Here is a 20,532-nt window from a genome sequence, read left to right as displayed (position 1 = left end):
AATCCTTGTTTGGGATTTAGGAAAGTTCAGAGCTATTAGAAATCAATTAATCAATGTCTACAGCTGACTGGGTCAAAATAGATTTTTAATCAAGAACTAAAGTCAAACTTTTTCTCTCTCATATTAAATTCCACCAGTTTTAATACTATTGCATTCGAACGACATTATTAACTGTTAATGACCTCCTTTTTCTCCCATGTAAGCTTGTAGCAGGGTGTATTAGTCCAGCCAAATTCATTAAGTTCAGAGAGTTTTGCACTATTTGAGTCTGAACTAGGGATGGGTGAATTTGCACCGGCAGAAAATTTGCGAATTTCACGCGAAATTCGCGAAACTGCGAAAAATTCATGAAAAGGCGTCGGCTTCTTGTTTTTGACGCCGGTGTCCGTTTTTTGGATGCTGGCGCACATTTGCAGGTAAAATTGCGCCGGTGAATTTTTGCAGCCGTTTCGCGAATTTATTCGCCGGCGGCAACTTGCGCAAATTTGCTGCAAATTCGCGCCTGCCAAATAAATTCGCCCATCACTAGATCTGAACCCCATTTTGCTGCCTTAATAATGTAGATCAGATGGAGTTGGTCACTACTGGTGTAAACTCAATACATACTATAAGGAACAACTTTATGAATTATTTGTTGCAATTTTGCCTTCATTCACAAAAGTTGCAGCTAAAAAAATCAAGATTGTGACTTTTTTAAAACAAGATTGTATTTTTAATGCAATTTACCAAATCAAACTCATCTTACATTAACATTTTTTCATTTTTATTTCTATTTTAATAGGCAAATCTGTCCTTGGTATTACAGAAATATTAAGAAGGGCAAATTCACTAAAATCCAAAGATGCGCTCAGGGGTAGCGTAAGGTTGCGAAGTTGCACTAGCTTTAATTCGCCAAGCAAAGCGAAGTTACGCTAGCGATGGTTAATTTGCGTACGGCACCAAATTCAAGTTACAATGGAGGTATATGTAGCAGAACTACATAAGCCTGGGAAACATTTTTCGATTTTTTCAGCATATCACCCATAATAAAGAAAAAACACCAGCGTTTTTTGGGACTTAGAAAAATTTTTAACTTTTTTTGAAGCAATCCCTATCTACTCTATTGCGTTCGCCTGGTCTGAGGTGGCCAGGGAAGTCTAGAGTAAAAGGTAGCGTTCAGAACAATGTGCACATTAGTGAATTTGCGTAGTTACATCCATTGCGCAAATTCGCCAGGCGTAAGGGTGCGAAGTTACACTAGCGAAGTTACGCCAGCGTCCGTTAGTGAATCTGTGAAGTAACGAAAATGCCCAACGCTGGCGAATTCACGCTAGCGTTAGGCGATTCGGCGCTTAGTGAATTTGCCCCCTTGTGATACAGTGAGAGTGCTCCATTTTACTTTTGCACTTTAAACCCTTTGAGTGGCAACAAAAATATATAATCTTCTAGGCTGGCTTTCCAGTGAAGTCTTCATCTGCAAAGGAGCCTGCCTGGTTTAAAAAGGGGGTAGGGACATTTTACAAGGTTTTTTTGTATTTATGTACTTTTCTGGGATTGTTTTAGGCGGAAGCATTTGTAACAACATGTCATGTCATACAATTAGTCAATGTTTAATCGTCATCATAACAGGAAGAGTCATAGGCGGCAGGTCAGCCTTATTCATTCAACTGCAAATCCATTGGTATTATTATGTTCAGGGAGGGATACCCCTAGGTGTATGGGACATGTAACCTTGTCAGGTGAACGATAACATCAGTATTAATCTAGAAAAATTTAATTTTATTCTTCATATTGAAATGTACTGAACATTAAAAGGCTCACAGGATTGCAATGTTTGAAGGTCAGTGTTTCATAATAATAACGAATGCATTTGAGAGCACAGAATGTCTGAGAACACAAGATTCCTCTGGTGGGTAGCGGAAAGAAGTATCATGTTTCTGGCTTGTCACATGTGCTTTGCCATAAGAACATTAAATAGCACTCAATACAGAAATTCTGTATTTGCAGGCTAAGAGAGCCCACACTTTGGATTGGGGATACAGTAGTATTTTGTCAAGAATGAAGCATGAGGCAGTTGTGTAAAGGCAAATGTACTGTATGAGAGAATGTCCTGGATTGGTCAATATGTACATGTATGTTGCCCTTTCCATTGTCACGTAAGCCATGGGCGGCCATTTTGGGGATGTAGCATGAACACCAGCACCAAAAAAAACAAACCAAAAACGATATCCTCCAATCTCCAGAATGGGTGATATGTTAGCCTGCAGCTCCAGTGGAGGAAACATCATTTTTTGAGATAGGTGCCCTTTAAATATAACTGTATTAGTAAAGGATCAATAAAATACTATCACTATACTACAGGGATTTTTATGAAAGCACAAACTATTCACTTTATGAAAGTGATGCTATTCACAAAAGGTACTTCCTCCCATATATGTTACTTCCAACTGGCGGCTCCTTGTAGGGAGCCCCAATGAATAAATGTTGTCCACTTTGAAGCTTTGTAGATAATTTTGTGTCCTAACTTACCCTTGCTATATACTTTGGTCCATAAATAAGAATATACTACACAATTGTTGACATTTCTTTTTATGCTCCATATTTTTACATGCAGTTTTGAAGGACATCAATATCCCATCTATTGATGGGAGAATGTGCACAGTTTCGCCGGAAAATTCGCGAATTTCCTGCGGAATTCACGAAACGGCGAAAAATACATGAAACGGCACCGGTGCCCGTTTTTGACAGGTGAATTTTCGCGGGCGTTTCACAAATTTATTCGCTGGCGGCAAATCACGCAAATTTGCGCCTGGAGAATAAATTCGCCCATCACTAATCCCATCCCTAAAGGTTAACCGAAGTCAGTGAATAGTTATGTAATATTTTATATTTAAATGTCATAATAAACTTCCCTTTTTTTCCTTATAGGCCGCTTCCTGTGAGTGAATTGGCCCCACTTGGATTAGTTGTAACAGTGGTAACAGCTGCTGCGCTTAATCAAACTGTCGTGTATTCAATTGTCTCAGGAAATGATCAGGGTAAGTGGGCACAAGTCTAACCAGTGGATCTATTGACCATTCCTGTAATCATTTGGGCATGCTGATTGGCTGACATCATACTAACCGCCAGCGGTTTCTTACAGTTGGGCTGAAGCAGACGCTTTATTCAGTTTTCTAATCCCTGTCTTCTAGCACACGAGGAATCATCCTTAGAAATTAAATTATTATTATTATTTTTTTTTCCCCTGTTCTATATAATTTGTGTTTGAAATCAGCCTAGAGAATGGCTGAATAGCTGTCATTGTTTCATGCAATGTCTCTGGGGAGGAAGCAGAAAGGAGAAAATGAAAGAGTCAGAAAAAAGAAAGGTACAATTGGGGTAAGGGATTCATTTAGCAAAGAAAGAGAAGCCGTTTGCACATAGACGCCAGAAATGATTAATGTTGCCGCCTTGCTTCAGCACGAACCCTGACATTTAATTGAATAGAAATCCCAGAGAATTGAGGCTCATTTAACACAAGTTTATTGTTTGCATTGTATTATATATATATATACATATAAATAAAACACAAACGTTTTTACAATAACCTTCCAGTATGAGCCATACAGCTTTAAGCAGTAATACAGGTAAATTGTACAACAGACAGAAGACTAAGCATTAGTTACGGGCGAATTTGGGGCGTTTCGCTTCACCGAAAAATTAGCGAAACGGCGCCGGCATCTAGTAGTGTCCGTTTTTGACACCGGTATACATTTTTTGGACTCCAGCGCAAAATCATTGGCGTCCAAAAAAAAGGATGCCGGCGTGCATTTTTTTTTTGATGTCAGCAAATATTGATGACGAATCTTGGGAATTCGCCGCAAATTTGTGCCTGGTGAATAAATTCGCACATCACTACTAAGCTTTCCATCAGAACTTCTGCTAAAAGTGACGTCTTCCTAAGTACTTTTTCTAGGAAGCTAAATGGCAACAGTATGGTCAAGGCAGAATTTTTCTACAGGTATGGGACCTGTTATCCAGAAAGCTCTGGACCTTGGGGTTTTCCAAATAACAGATCTTTCTGTAATTTCGATCTTTACTTTAAGTCTACTAGAAAATCATTTAAACATTAAATAAACTCAACAGGCTGGTTTTGCTTCCAATAAGGATTAACTATATCTTAGTTTGGATCAAGTACAAGGCACTTTTTTAATATTACAGAGAAAAAGGAAATCATTTTGAAAAATTTGGATTATTTCGATAATATGGAGTCTATGGGAGACAGCCTTTCCGTAATTTGGAGCTTTCTGGATAACGGGTTTCTGGATAAAAGATCCCATACTTACTTAGGGTACAAATTATGGGGTATGCTAGAAGCATAAAGGTCCATTGATGCAATTTACTGAAAATAGACCTCATGTTTGAGATGGGGGACTGGGGGCTCAGCAGGCCCGGACTGGCAATCTGTGGGTTCTGGCAAATGCCAGAGGGGCTGCTGTATGGTTCCATAGAAAATTACCATATAGTGGGCTGGTAGGGGGCTGTTTGGGCCTCTGTGGACTTGGAATGGCAGGGCCTATTTTGACTCCCAGGCCTGGGGCTCAGCATTCTCTGTAGTTGTATAGAAATCCCCCTTGTCCAGTCGTTCTCCTACCTGAAAGTGAGTGGAAAGAGTGGGGACATGAGTGGGAAGGCGGGAAGTGGAGGGCTTGGGTACGGAATGCTGTGTACTCTGGGTCCCTCTGAAAATCTTTTAAAATTTTCTTGGTGCATTTAATTTACTACGTGCAGAGAAGGGGGCAAAATACAAAGAGATTGCCATTATGTTGACTGTGTTACCAACACCTTGATGGGCCAGCAAGATGAAAAAATATACTTCTATATATCTATTTGTATAGTATATTATTGCCAGTCCAACATTATAAAGATTCTTACAGAAGTGCCAAGAGAACTATAAAAGTGACTCGACCCTGTTTATTAGCACATAAGGTAAACGCTACGTACAACATGTTTCCATTGGCAAAGAAATGCTCCTTGGTTCTATGTGCCGTCCTTCTGCCCAGTAATGTTTCAGGTTTTCATTCGTCTTACTAACAGACATCACATAAAGGTATTTTTTAACCTAAGTACTAAAGCCATTGTAGTCTAAATAGCTTATCTTTTATCTACAATGCAAAGTGGTCCCTAGAGAAGCTTGGGACTCAATATTGCAGCTCCCACTCCCACAACAAAGCTCATTTAATAGTATTTGAACTTATAAAGACAGCACATCCGTTTTTCCAAGTGCAGGATAACAGTATATTATTTACAGGGGAACACATTTTGCATAATGAAAGAATATTCATTGCTATAGCACTTGGAACAAGCCCTGCAGAGAAGGTAAACAGCAAGTCAGGCACTGCAGTTATATTTATAAATAACTGTAAAATGATTGCAAATTTTCAATCAATGTTTGGTATATTGATTAGAATAACATTTTCTCTCATCATGGTTGTGGTTGTGTATGTGGGTGTATTCACCTGCTCATGAAAAAATAGAAAAAGTTACTTTAGTGAATGAAGGCCACTTTTATATAGAACACCAATTTTGAGTAGTTTTCATGGATGGATACAGCTTAGCACCCCACGATATGCAGGAAAGAACAATAAGACTAATTTATGACCGCAGCTGCAATTGGGGTTTGCGCATAAATGGTCCAGCCATGAATAAAATGTAATTATTCTGTAAGACAACATGCAACTTTAAAATATTCAGATGAAGCCATCGAGACTTCATAATTTATCATGCTGTGTCCAGACACCAGTCCTGAGTCCTGTCTCTAGATACATAGTAACATAGTAAGTTAGTGTAGGTTGAAAAAAGACATCATCAAGTTCAACCTTTTAAGTCTATATATAACCTGTCTAACTGCCAGTTGAGCCAAAGGAACGCAAAAAAAAATTTGAATCCTTTCCAATTTGCCTCAAAGGGGGAAAAAATCTCTTCCTGGCTCCAAGATGCAATGGTACTAGTCCCTGGATCAACTTGTACTATGAGCTATCTCCCATATTCCTGTATTCCCTCACTTGCTAAACACCATCCAACCCCTTCTTATATCTATCTAATGTATCAGCCTGTACCACTGATTCAGGGAGACAATTCCACATCTTCACAGCTCTCACTGTAACAAAACCCTTCCCAATATTTAGGCGGAACTTGGATATTTTTACATCCCAGGTGCATGACTTTACATTTATCAACATTGAATCTCATTTGCCACTTAGCTGCCCAGATTGCCAGTTTGTCAAGGTCCTGTTGCAAGTGCCACATCCTGGATGGAATTAATTGGGCTGGATAATTTTGTGTCATCTGCAAACACTGATACATTACTTACAATCCCCTCCCCTGAGTCATTAATGAACAAGTTAAATAAAAGTGGACCCAATACTGAGCCCTGAGGGACCCCACTAAGAACCTTACTCCAAGTAGAGAATGTCCCATTAACAACCACCCTCTGTACCCGATCCTGGAGCCAGTTTCCTATCCACGTGCAAACGACTTCATTAAGCCCAACAGACCTTAGTTGGTAAAGCAGTCATTTGTGGGGCACAGTATCAAACATAGTTACATAGTTACATAGTTACATAGTTACATAGTTACATAGTTACATAGTTACATAGTTACATAGTTACAGATGAAGCCACTTGGATTTGTGAGTTAAATGCGTCATGACTCAGAGTTAATTGAAGAAACTGTGTTATCTAAAGTTATCTTAACTCATTTACTGCATTTAACCTTTTCATTAGCATACCAAAGCACCATTGTTCACAATGGTGAATGTTTTAATTAGATGGGATGTTGTGTCACAGTTTTCTATGTTAAATGAGATAAATGGGATATCTGTGTTTAGTTATTCTGTGTCAAACAGACAAACCAAAGTGGCTGCATCTGTACATAGTTACATAGTTAAATCGTTTGAAAAAAGACAAAGTCCATCAAGTTCAACCCCTCCAAATGAAAACCCAGCCCCATAAACACACCCCTCCCTACTTTTAATTAAATTCTATATACCCATATCTATACTAACTATAGAGTTTAGTATCACAATAGCCTTTGATATTATGTCTGTCCAAAAAATCATCCAAGTCCCTCTTATAGTCATTAACTGAATCAGCATCACAACATCACCCGGCAGTGCATTCCCCAACCTCACTGTCCTGACTGTGAAGAACCCCCTACGTTGCTTCAAATGAAAGTTATTTTCTTCTAGTCTAAAGGGGAGGCCTCTGGTACGTGATTCTCTTTATGGGTAAAAAGGTCCCCTGCTATTTGTCTATAATGTCCTCTAATGTACTTGTAAAGTCTAATCATGTCCCCTCGCAAGCGCCTTTTTTCCAGAGAAAACAACCCCAACCTTGACAGTCTATGCTCATAATTTAAAACTATTTGGCAAAATCCAAACAGATGACATATACTGCTCTCCCACTGTCCAGCATCTTACTTCCTCATCATAAGGATAGTGCTAGATCTCGATGGTTTTATCTGCACATCGAAAAGTTATTTCTTGGTTGCTGAACATTGAAAAACGTTCACTATCTTCTTTATTTGCTTCATACAGGAATATTTGCCATTGATAACAGCACCGGGGCTATCACTGTTGCAAAGCCATTGGACTATGAAAACACAACAAGCTACGTGCTCAGAATCCAAGCAGACTCAATGGAAGTAACTAAATATAATCTACGCGCTGCTTCGAAAAGTAAGTTACACTTCATTGGCTGTGAAAGTTTTATTCTCTTCCTAAATCCTGAGCGCTCAAAGAAAGCCTCTTCCTTCTGGAGAACGCCTTGCCTTCAAAACTGTTCTTCTTTTAGGATAGTGAATATTAGTAAGGCCTAACCTAAATAATTCACTCTGCACTGCGCTGTATGTTATCTCAGATATGTTGCTTTAAACTCATATGTGAAAAAATAAGACCTTTTGTTGAACTAAAACCCATTTATACTTCATTTCTTTCCATTTGACCTTTATTCTCCAGAGGTAGCTCCTGCACAAAGCTTTGGTATTTGCTCCATTTTTTATATTTTTTACAATGAAAAATATATAAAAGTAGAAGTCTTTCTGTGTCATGACTTCAGTGTTGTTTTTTTTATATGGCAGTGTTAAATTATAAGGTGACATTAACACATTACACTTACAAGTTTTTGTAGCTTACAGTTGGAACCAACATATAGGCTGTGTTATAAAGATAGTACAGGTATAGGACCTATTATCCAGAATGCTCGGGACTTGGGGTTTTCTGAATAAGGGTTATTGCTGTAATTTGGATCTCCATACTTTAAGTTTATTAAAAAATCATTTAAATGTTAAAAAAAAACAATAGTATTCTTTTGCCTCCAATTAGGATTAATCATATCTTAGTTGGGATCAAGAACATTATTTTTTTATTATTATAGAGAAAAAAGAAAGTACTTTTTAAAAATGTAAATTATGTCATTATAATGGAGTCCATGGGAGATGGCCTTCCCATAATTTGTAGCCATCTGGGTAAATGGTTTGCAGATAAAGGATCCTATACTTATATGTATGAGAATTTATTATAAATGTGAAATCATTCAATCAGATGACCAGTGGAATATCTGTAAGTGGATGAAAAGTTTTAGAAAAATGTGAAAATGAAACACTATGGGGCCAATTCACCAAGCTCGAGTGAAGGATTCGAAGAAAAAAAACTTCGAATTTCGAAGTGTTTTTTGGGCTACTTCGACCATCGAATGGGCTACTTCGACCTTTGACTACGACTTCGACTTCAAATCGAAGGATTCTAACTAAAAATCGTTCGACTATTCGACCATTCGATAGTCGAAGTACTGCCTCTTTAAGAAGAAACTTCGACCCCCTAGTTCGCCATCTAAAACCTACCGAACCCAATGTTAGCCTATGGGGAAGGTCCCCATAGGCTTGCCTAAATTTTTTTGGTTGAAGGATAATCCTTTGATCATTGGATTAAAATCCTTCGAATCGTTCGATTCGAAGGATTTAATCGTTTAATTATTCCGTTGATCGTTTGATCGCAGTATTTGCGCTAAAGTCCTTCGACTTCGATATTCGAAATCGAAGGATTTTAATTCCCAGTCGAATATTGAGGGTTAATTAACCCTCGATATTCAACCCTTAGTGAATTTGTCCCTATCCCACTTGTAATGGAATTAAATCTTTAAAGCTCCACAACACTTTTGAGTGTACTAGCCATCTATAAATGAGCAGAAAGTTACTATATTGGTGGAACAGGTATGAGACCTATTATCCAGAATGCTCAGAGCCCGGGGGGTTCCAGATAAGGGATTTTTCTGTAATGCTAGCCTATGGAGACCTTCCCCATAGGCTAACATTGTACCTCGGTAGCTTTTAGGTGGCGAATTAGCTGGTCGAAGTTTTTTTTAAAGAGACAGTACTTCGACTATCGAATGGTCAAATAGTTGAACGATTTTTAGTTCAAATCGTTTGATTCGAAGTCGTAGTCGAAGGACTAAGTAGCCAATTCGATGGTCGAAGTAGCCAAAAAAATACTTCGAAATTAAAAGTATTTTTTATTCTATTCCTTCACTCGAGCTAAGTAAATGTGCCCCCTAATGTTGACTAATGCATAATTGTTATGAAACATGTTGTTTTCAAATATCATTTTTAGAACCCTATTTAACTGGACATTATGTTCACCAGTTCATGTTTTTAAAAGTCATACAGTATGTTATTATGAATGGTGTGTTTTTTCAGTAAAACATTAATATTCTTATAGTTTAGTGGTACTTTGCTCAGAAAATGCTGCTTACATACAATAAGTCCTATTGTTTTCTTTTTCTATAATATAGTTGAAGGTTTCATACATCTTGACAAAGGCCACATGACCCCAACATTCTGATATGATATTATATCACAGTATGATATAATACCATATAGGAAGCTCTAGGGTGTTAGAAAAGGGGTGGCAAGAAAGCTTGTTTTTTTCAATATACATTCTTTAAAAATGTTCTGTAATTTTCTAGGGATGAGAAAATATTTTCAGCAGGTATATATCTCATTTTGCCATTTGGGAATGTTTAAAAAAAAAAATGAACCAAAAAAAAAACCTGTAGTGACTAGTGATGGGCGAATTTGCGACGTTTCGCCGAAAAATTCGCAAATTTCCTGTGAAATTCGCGAAACAGTGCAAAATTCGCGAAACGGCACCGGCGTCTCGTTTTTGACGCCAGCGTCTGGATTTTGATGCTGGCGGACGTTTTTTACACTGGCGTCCATTTTTTTTCAACCCCCGGCGACAATTTTTTTTGACGCCATCGAAAATTCACCAGCAAATTTTCGTGTGCGTTTCACGAATTTCTTCGCTGGTGGCGAATGACGCAAATTTGCGTCTGGCGAATAAACTCGCCCATCACTAGTAGCGACAAAATCCTCAATGTATTTTACCTGAAAAAATTCACCAAAGAAAAAACATCTGTAGACACCAATGTATTCTGCTTTGAAAAGGCTGCCATAAAAATTTTTCCCTTGGTTTTGCAATATTTTGGCAGAATGAAATGGGACAGATTAGCTCATCACTATTAAATGCAATTGCTTCTGAAAGCATTATCTGTTTATAATACACAAAAGCCATGAATATCCTGTAAATTATATCCTTATAAACGGTGAGTTCTGATGTCATCAGTTATAAACGGTGAGTTCTGATGTCATTTCCGTCACATGACTCACTGAAACTTGTGTATTATAATAAATAAAGTACCCCAGTTGCAAAATATGAGGATATTAGAAGTTACCTCGGAGTTCCATGACCTGTATAGAAACTCCTCGGTAACTTATAATATCCTTATATTTTACAAGAGGGGGTACTTTATTCACTATATATTCTCTTTACCTTCAACTCTAATCCCAGGGAGAACTGACTTTCTACTGTTTTAAGAATCAGATTCAGAGCACAAACGAGGAATAAAAAATATTTCTTTCAATCGCCATTGCATTGACGAAACCCCCTTTTTTTAAAAACTTGCTTTATATTGGCATCTTGCTTGGAATTACTTTTCTACATTCTGGAAAATAAATGGGTGCATACTCCCTTTAAACCTTTGCAAATGAATGTAGAAGGAGGTATAATGAGAAGGCTAGTTAAAACATGATTTATACTGAAAAAAAGGCTATTAATTTGGAAATGTTTTTCCTTTATCAGATCATTACTTAAGAAACATCATTAATAGAAAAGGACCACTGCTGTTTTAAGTGGCACAACTGCCTTTCATAATTTCTTAATGAAGCTGATCTGTATAGAAAGATTAGGATGGTGTACAGCTCAAGGTAATTAGCACAACAGTGACCATTCCTTCCCAAGCAGATTAGCACAGCAGTCCATGTTAAGCAGTTTGCTGTTGCCACATATTTCTATGACCTGAATGAAGTTTTAAATTCTTAAGACGATTAATCCTTTGTTCGCAGTTCAAAAAAATCCTATTAAACAGCAGATAAAGAAGAAACAGTAATATTCAAAGCTACAGTTTAAGCTTCAAAGCATAATCATATTCTTAGTTTTTAACAGAAAGGACAAAATAAAGAAGAATAAAGTGTAGGTTCAATGACACAAGAATAGTTAATAATAATATTCCTGTTGCTATGTTTTCTTTGCTTCTATAAAGGTGTTTGATATATCTTACTGGCAACAGAAGCTTTTATTATATGTTTCAAAGTCCAAGTCAGCTTTGCTTTATGCAGTATCACATGGGGTAAAATCCAAAATAAGGAGGCACAGTCTGAAAGACTTCAGCTAGAGGTGATACATGACCTACTGTACAAGCAATGTTGCTTAAAATGTATGTGCCCTATTTATAAAAGTTCAAAATGTTGATTGAACAAAAAATAGCTAAATTAAATCGCCAGCTATCACAGTTTTCTAATATAGAGGGATGAAGAACTTTTTTTGGAAGAGAAGTAATTATAGATATATCACATCATTGATATTGAAATAATTAAACTTCAATGATATTTTACTAGTTCAACTAAAATCTCCTTTAAAGGAGGAGGAAAGCTACGGAGGCATTTTATTGCCAATAGATTAGCTGCAATAGTGCAAGCTAGAATGCTATATTTATTCTGTAGAATGTTTTACCATACCTGAGTAAAAAGCTCTAGAAACTCTCTGTTTGTTTAGAATAGGAGCTGCAGTATTAATGTGGTGTGACATCACTTCCTGCCTGAGTCTCTCCCTGCTCTGGGCTCAGATTACAGTAGAGAAGGGAAGGGGGAGGGGAGAGGAGCAAACTGAGCATGCTCTTGCCCAGGGCAATGACTTTAAAGTGAAGGCAGGAAGTCTGATACAGAAGCCCATGAGTACACAATAGAAGGAAATAAATGCAGTGTTTCTTTTGACAGGGGACTCAGAGCAACATTACTTTGGGAGTTTACTGGTATATTTAGATGGACCTTTCTGATAAGGCTTACTTAGTTTTAACCTTTCCTTCTCCTTTAATGACAAAACCATTACCAGTGCTCCAGTTTTAGGATAAAATCACGGTTAGACTGACCTCTAGCCCTCATGGGCCCCAGTGGCCTAGATCTGCTCCCGCGTGGTTGGTAGAGCTGCCTGGCCTACCACCACCCGGATGCAGAAAAAATCTGTTGCAGGAAAAGCATTGATAAAATCATAAATAAATCCAAGTTGTACGATTTTTCTGAATTTGATTCTTTGGATTATTGTATAAAACCCAAACCAGATAATCTTCCAATTGGAAACGGGACATCTGCCATTGACTTTTACATGACTTTGGCAGGTTTGAGATGGAGTATTTTTTATCTGAACTTTTAGTAGCATCGAAATAGTTTTTTCCCCCTTAAAACTCCAACCAGGAAAAATTGGACTTTAACAAATAAGCCTCTATCTATTAGTAGTTCCATTTTATCATATGGTCCCTTTCATTTTCTAATTTCATTTAACAGTAGTCAGCATTCAATGATAGATTCTACTTTGTGTAGAGGTTATAGACATCTCGCTCAGCTTTTCAGATAAGTAGAATGAACATGGTCATGCTTCTATTAGTGGTATCAAAGTCGGAGTAAGATAAATATATACTCTATTCTCCTCTCCACCACCACCAAGTTGTACATAATTTCTCTTTATCTTCACTTCAGCTGTTTATCTTGATAAATGTGCTGCAAATAACAAAATCTGATTATGGTAGTTTAGTAATAGGACCTGTCAGAGAGAGTAACTTAGGTCTTTGTCTTCTGATATAACTGAGCAATAAAGCATCCACATGCTCTGGAATGCAATATACACATTGTATGTATATATATATATACATACTGTACAGTATTTATCATAAGGTAATTTGCTATAGACTCACATACACTCCTTTTTCTTTGTAGTAATAAAACAGTACCTTATCCTTGATCCCAACTAAGATATAATTAATTCTTATTGAAGGAAAAACAATCCTTCTGGGTTTAGGGGCAGATTTACATAGGGTCGAAGTTAAATCCCTCGACTTCGAATATCGAAGTCGAAGTATTTAGCGAAATAGTTCAATCGAACGAAAAATCGTTCGATTGAATGATTAAATCCTTCGAAGAGTTTGATTAGAAGGATTTTAATCAATTGATCGAACGATTTTTGTTTCGACCAAAAAAACCTACCAAAGCCTATGGGGACCTTCCCCATAGGCTAACATTGACTTCGGTAGCTTTTAGGTGGCGAACTAGGGGGTCAAAGTTTTTTCTTAAAGAGACAGTACTTTGACTATTGAATGGTCGAATAGTTGAACAATTTTTAGTTCGAATCGTTCGATTCGAAGTCGAAGGTCGAAGCCGAAGGTCGAAGTAGCCCATTCGATGGTCGAAGTAGCCAAAAAAAACATTCGAAATTCAAATTTTTTTTCCTCTATTCCTTCACTCGAGCTAAGTAAATGGGCCCCTTAATTTTCAAATTATTTTTTGCAGAATCAGGGGGTATTTACCAAAACTCATCTTTTTCTCACTTAATTAAAAAAATAATTTGACTAAACTCAAATCCCCTTAATTTACAAATGAAACGTCTAAAAAAATTGGTGCAACAAAACGTCGCAACAAAATCGAGCGTCAATTCGAATCATGCAACTTTTTTTGAATTGTCGCTCCTAAAACTTGACTTTATCGAATAGCGGATTATCAAATGAAGAACAGCAAAAAACTATTGAGAATCCTGAAGGCAAAAAACATCTGCCAGTGACTTCTACATGATTTCAACAGGTTTTCGCTGGAGTATTTTCGGATTTGAACTTTTAGCAGTTTCAGAGCATAATAACTATAGAAAAATTCAAGCTTTTTTCACCTGTAATAATGTGAGGCTTTAATAAATAGGCCCCATAAAGTATGGAAATCCGAATTACAAAAAGGTCAGGAAAACCCAAAATTCTGGATAACAGGTCACATACGTGCATAAGAGATATGTTAAAGGATTGCCACTTTAACAAGTTAGATTAAATAGATGTGAATAAAGTTAAAAAACTGCAAAAGTCTTAATGGGAACATCTAAACCATTATCATTAACAAAGAAGAATCACAAAAACCTTCTAAAATTAGTGAAACTCATTAGGATTCCTTGCCGCTCTGTTGTTTGGTGGCTCAGAACTGATGGGATAATGTACAGTTAGGTGGCAATGAATTATTAAGCAACTGCCGAGTTTAAAGACAATGTTATGATAAACTGCACTAGGGAAAGTTGACATTGAACGAAATCCCTAAAATTAAGTGACAATGAAATTATATAAGTCTCTGGTGCCAGTTGTCTCTGAACTGATTTTTATTGTTATGTGGATCCTGAACATGAAGAAACTTTTTTCTTTCTTTTCTATTTTGAGGCACAAGCTGAAACTAAAGGAACCAATTCACTATGGAAATTATACTTTCTCTGTAAATTGTCCAGCCCTCCCTTCAGGCCCATTACTAATGTGATTTCAAGTTGATTTAATACTTATGAACAGCAGACTGGCAGGAAATTTTGGGTATAAAATGAATATTTGATTGCAGCCGTAAGACAGAAAACTAAATTTTTTTAAAAGGTAATCATTTAGCATTGCACACTCTGTCACTCAAATACACAAGTGTTGACTGTATCCACAATTGTTATAATACGATCTCTTACATTTTAACAACTGAGGGCAAAAAAATGGTGCAAGGTGAAAAAATGGCAGCAAAGATGCATTCAGCATTTCTACTTGTGCTGGTAATTCTTTTTCTATAATGGAATACAAACAGTTAGTGCTCCCTCCAAAGTCAGGCAATGCTGCATATAGAAAGAGGGGAGGAAGAAGGTTACCCTTGGATCCCTCCAGGAACTACCCTAAATTGCACGCCACTCATAATGCGCATACTGGAGAGCACAGTAGGTCAAAAATGCATTAACAAGTGATGGGCGAATTTATTTGACAGGCACGAATGGGGTGAATTTCCGTGTTTCATCGCCGTCAAATAAATTTGCGAATCTCCCACGATAATTCGCCGGCGTAAAAAAAAATGATGCCCATTGAATTTAAGGGGCCGATTCACTAACTTCGAGTGAAGGATTCGAACGTGAAGAACTTTGAATTTCGACGTTTTTTTGGGCTACTTCGACCATCGAATGGGCTACTTCGACCTTCGACTACGACTTCGAATCAAAGGATTCAAACTAAAAATCGTTCGACTATTTGACCATTCGATAGTCGAAGTAAAAAAACTTTGACCCCCTAGTTCACCATCTAAAAGCTACCGAAGTCAATGTTAGCCTATGGGGAAGGTCCCCATAGGCTTGGCTAACTTTTTTTGATCGAAGGATATTCCTTCGATCGTTGGATTAAAATCCTTCGAATCGTTCGATTCGAAGGATTTTATCATTCGATTGAAGGATTTTAATTCCTTGTCGAATATCGAGGCTTAATTAACCCTCGATATTCGACCCTTAGTGAATCGGCCCCTTACATTAACCTTACAATTGATGCGAGCGACTTTTCAGACGCGCATTCAAAATTGGATATGGGCGTCAATTTTACATTTTAAAGATTTTTTTGTGAATATTTTCGCCGTTTCGCGAATTTCGCAAATTTTGCCGAAAATGCGCAGATTTTTCAGTGAAGCAAATCAGGAGAAATTCGCCCATCACTAGTATTGACCCTAAGGAGTGAATTTGGCACTAGTTATGAGCAAAATTTTTTGCCAAATTTCACAATGAAAATAACGTCCATATGACTCCATCCACTAACGGGTGAATTTTCTCCAATGCCAGCTTTGCACCTGTCACACCACTTCGCCACGTGCAAATATTCTACAAATACACTAATTCACTAAAATGTGACGTCCTGGGCGTCAAACACTGGCGACTTTTCGCTGTGCTGTGCGAGCATTTTATAGCGAAGATGCACTAGCATTCATTTGTGCCTATTGAAACTTCACTAGGGATCTTGCGCCTAGTTCAATTTGCATAGGGTGGGAAATTTGAAGTTGTATGGACGTCTTAATTATAAATGTTGCTGAAAATTGCTTAAATTACTGGTTTATATTACACATGTCCAGAGAACCTTAATAAAGACAAGAGAGTTAATATAATGCCCTACACATGAGCCCACTGTAAAATGAATGTTCCATATGTTATGAAATGTCTGGAGAAAACCGGTTCCCCAAAACAAGTTTCTTAAGACATTTGCAGGCAATCACGCTAAAAAAAGGAAAAGTCGACAGCGTTTTTGAACTTTTTTTTTGGCACCTGTGCCTGTTAGTGAATTGCCGATGTCCCTGGGGATGGCAACGCTGGCGTAAAGTTGCTAGCATTAGCCACTTCATCTTTAGTAAATCTTCCCTAAAAATGTTTCCCAGAGACTTCAATGCATTTTGGCAAATTTGCGCCATTTTCAGTGAAGCAAAATGGATTCGATTTGCCCATTACTATTTGGCACCCATGAGTGCTCTAGACATACAATAAAGGCGAGTCATTTTATTATTAGAACTATATAATTTTACGTGTCTTCACCATAGTGCACATCACTTTTCTTGAGATTTCTCATACTTACTAGATGTTGGAGATTGGTGCACACAAGATAGATAGAGTATATGTAGAACTTGCAGTATTCAGGCATGAAGAAGTTAAGTCACATGTGGGTATTCTCTCTTAAAAAGCAATTAACCCTGTGCAAACCAGGGCCCTGAATTCTCTCTACATATGAAAGATACTGTTTGGGTCCAATTGAAAGAACTCATGCCCAACCCAGACCCAGATTGTACAGATATAGGGAGAATAAAAAAATCCCACTAGTTGTGTTTTCATGAGTTGTGTTTCCTGCCATTTTACTGTACTGAAAGAGATCGCACAATCTGTAGTTTATTGTGAATGAACATCATCAGTAAAAAATATCTACGCAGTCGTCCTCTGTAGGACATGGTATGGAACACTTTTGTGTTTATCATACAGTGCACAAAACTTTTTGGCATGTTCCATTACATCGCAAACCTTAACTATATTTCATGCTGGGATTTTTTTGAGTGTTGCCATAAAAGTGACAATAAATAGTAGAATTCTGGCATTTGAGGGATTTACACTTGAATTTTTTAATGCAGTTGGTTTCAAACAGCAGACCCTGCAGCCATGGTATTTATCTTGCACCTTGCTACAAGCCGCTCTGCCATGTAATTTCATTTACTGCTGTTTTGCAGTTGGTTGTTTTAATGGGGTTTGGTACAGCTGAGGATACTGGGAATACACTTCAGCCTGATACCAAAGGACTTTATAGAAAATGCTGCCTCTTTTATAAAGCTTGCTGGGTATACAGTATATATATTTCATATATATATTCTATCTATATATTTAATGATTTTTCACCTTTTTATATTAATAAATTGTGTTTTTTATTACATTCTAGTTTTAGCTTTATGGGGATGCCAGTCATACAATTCACTCACCTTTTCCATTGTGAAGTGATGGATTGTGGGATTATGGTTGTCAGTGGAACATTGTCTGTATAATGTTTCCTAATCATTTCATTTTTTAAAAGTCAATAATGCATCATATACTATAAAAATAAATTCAGAAATACAGAATGTTTTCACTCTTTTCTGAAAACCACTTCGACCTAATCCGCTTTTTTCCCTATTAATCAATACATTTTCAAGAAAATTTCTTTTGCGGGAAAAGATTTGATAAAATTTTTAAAAACCTGAATCGTACTGTTTTTTCCGGATTTGTCGCTCAAACCTGCGACTTTTTTGGATTTGATGCCTGAAACCTGCAACTTTTTCGAATTTGAAAAACCACAAGATCTTCGGATCATTGAACGAAACCCAGCGCAGATCAGGATGTCTTCAAAATGTCAACAGGACATCTGCCATTGACTTCTACATGAGTCAGAGTACATTTTTATTCAGACTTTTAACACCATTGGGGTTTAATAAATCTCCGTTATTTCCTTTAAAATCTGACCAGAAAAAAACTTTAATAAATAAGCCCCTTTCAGTCATTTATCCTAAATCTGATGGAGAAAGCACTGCAGCATAGGCCTATAAACATAGAATATCACAGCTAATATTTCAAAGTACTCTGGGTCATTATGAATACAGGGACTATTAGGGAATAAAGGGACTACTGCCCTTAAGCCAGTGAATACTGAAACATAATTATTATTAAATGCCTAACTGAGCAAATAATACCGATGGCCTAATGTTTTCCACTTATTTTTTGATGGTCACATAAAAAGCCAATGAAGGTATAGTGATTGCCCATTGTACGTGTATATTGAAATGATGACTGTTCTTCATATAGCTAGAGGTTACGTATACCTACTGTGTATAGCCAGCTTTAAGAAACTAGGTTAGTTGTCAGCCTTTGTCCCACTGAAATTCTTGACTCGAATTCCCAAGATGCAATATAACTGCTGGCTGGTGAATTCGTAGCAAACTGATTCTTGATGGCTTGGTGTGGTAGGTATGAAAGTGACGTTAAAGAGAAAATAATTCTAGAGCATCAGTGATTGTTCTTTGACTGTATTTCATTTCATAAATGCTGCTCAGCCCTTGGTTGCATGACTGCCTGCTGTAGTTAACAGCCCATGTTTTATAAACCAGCATCTATTGCATTGACCTCAATATATTCTCCTTTTATCCTTTACCTATATCTAAGCCTTCATGTCTATATACCTTCCCAGCGGGTTCAATTTATCTCTTAAGCTATTAAATATTCTCAGGTCTCTATCTTTCTCTTTAAAGAGAAAGAGAGTATGTCAGTCAACCACTTCTATTGGGCATTGGGATTTCCATTATGTAGCCATACAGCCACTTTCTGGGCCTATTTCATATTCTATATTGTCTTTCAAGGTCTCTTTCTTCTCCTAATGCTTTCCTCAGTACCACACAACCATATCTTTGTGCAACTTTTATAGGCCCAAGTCACAAAAGTCCAAAGGACTGGGCCAGACCCCCCCCCCCAGAATTCTTATGAGATGTATATGTTGTGTTACTGTATGTCTAGATGACCATATGTAGTGAATAAACAGGGTTCCCTCCAAAAGACCCTCATATTTGAAAGTATCACATTGTATAACTGAATGAGTGAAGGTGATAAATGTGTAGATATCAAGAACACTTAACTTCTAAACTGTCAATTTGAAAACAGCATTTGTTACATACAGTTATTACCGTATATACTCGAGTATAAGCCGACCCGAGTATAAGCCGAGGTACCTAGTTTTACCTACGAAAACTAGGAAAATTTATTGACTCTAGTATAAGCCTAGACACAACTACAGCCCTGTCTCCCAGCAGCGCACATTCTGCCAAAGCGACCCCCCAGCGATTAACCGGACTTCTTTGCAAAGTTGATGGTGACAGAGAATTGCCAAATTGATTACTGTGTGCATTGTCCCACTGTCCCACTACCATGTGCAGAGGATGCTGTGTGATATTGCCATCACTGTTAATCCTTCATATAACCAACAGAGGGCGCTGTGTGATATTGCAGTCACTGTTATTCTTTCATATAACCAACAGAGGGCGCTGTGTGATATTGCAGTCACTGTTATTCTTTCATATAACCAACAGAGGGCGCTGTGTGATATTGCAGTCACTGTTATTCTTTAATATAACCAACAGAGGGCGCTGTGTGATATTGCAGTCACTGTTATTCTTTCATATAACCAACAGAGGGCGCTGTGTGATATTGCAGTCACTGTTATTCTTTTATATAACCAACAGAGGGCGCACTGTTATTCTTTCATATAACCAACAGAGGGCGCTGTGTGATATTGCAGTCACTGTTAATCTTTCATATAACCAACAGAGGGCGCACGGTTATTCTTTCATATAACCAACAGAGGGCGCTGTGTGATATTGCAGTCACTGTTATTCTTTCATACAACCAACAGAGGGCGCACTGTTATTCTTTCATATAACCAACAGAGGGCATTGTGGGATATTGCAGTCTCGCCCCAAGTGAACTGTTGGTATAGGAATGATTAAAAGTGACTGCAATCTCAGCTACTGCCCGCTGACCCGAGTATAAGCCTAGGTAGACTTTTTCAGCACATTTTGGATGCTGAAAAACTCGGCTTATACTCAAGTATA

General features: G+C 37.5%; 1 protein-coding gene across 4 annotated transcripts in view; it reads left to right on the top strand.

The window, feature by feature from the left end:
- Positions 1-20,532, top strand: part of LOC108697174 (protocadherin-15) — a 404,849-nt gene that overhangs the window by 287,952 nt on the left and 96,365 nt on the right. For all 4 annotated transcript variants that reach the window (XM_041570856.1, XM_041570857.1, XM_041570855.1 and 1 more), the window contains 2 exons: positions 2,908-3,017; positions 7,556-7,696. In XM_041570856.1, coding sequence (XP_041426790.1) covers positions 2,908-3,017; positions 7,556-7,696 — 251 coding nt within the window. The remainder of the gene's footprint in view (positions 1-2,907; positions 3,018-7,555; positions 7,697-20,532) is intronic.

This window comes from Xenopus laevis, chromosome 7S (genome assembly GCF_017654675.1).
Source record: "Xenopus laevis strain J_2021 chromosome 7S, Xenopus_laevis_v10.1, whole genome shotgun sequence".
Taxonomy (NCBI): Eukaryota; Metazoa; Chordata; class Amphibia; order Anura; family Pipidae; genus Xenopus; species Xenopus laevis.
This window is presented reverse-complemented; position numbering and strand designations above follow the sequence as displayed.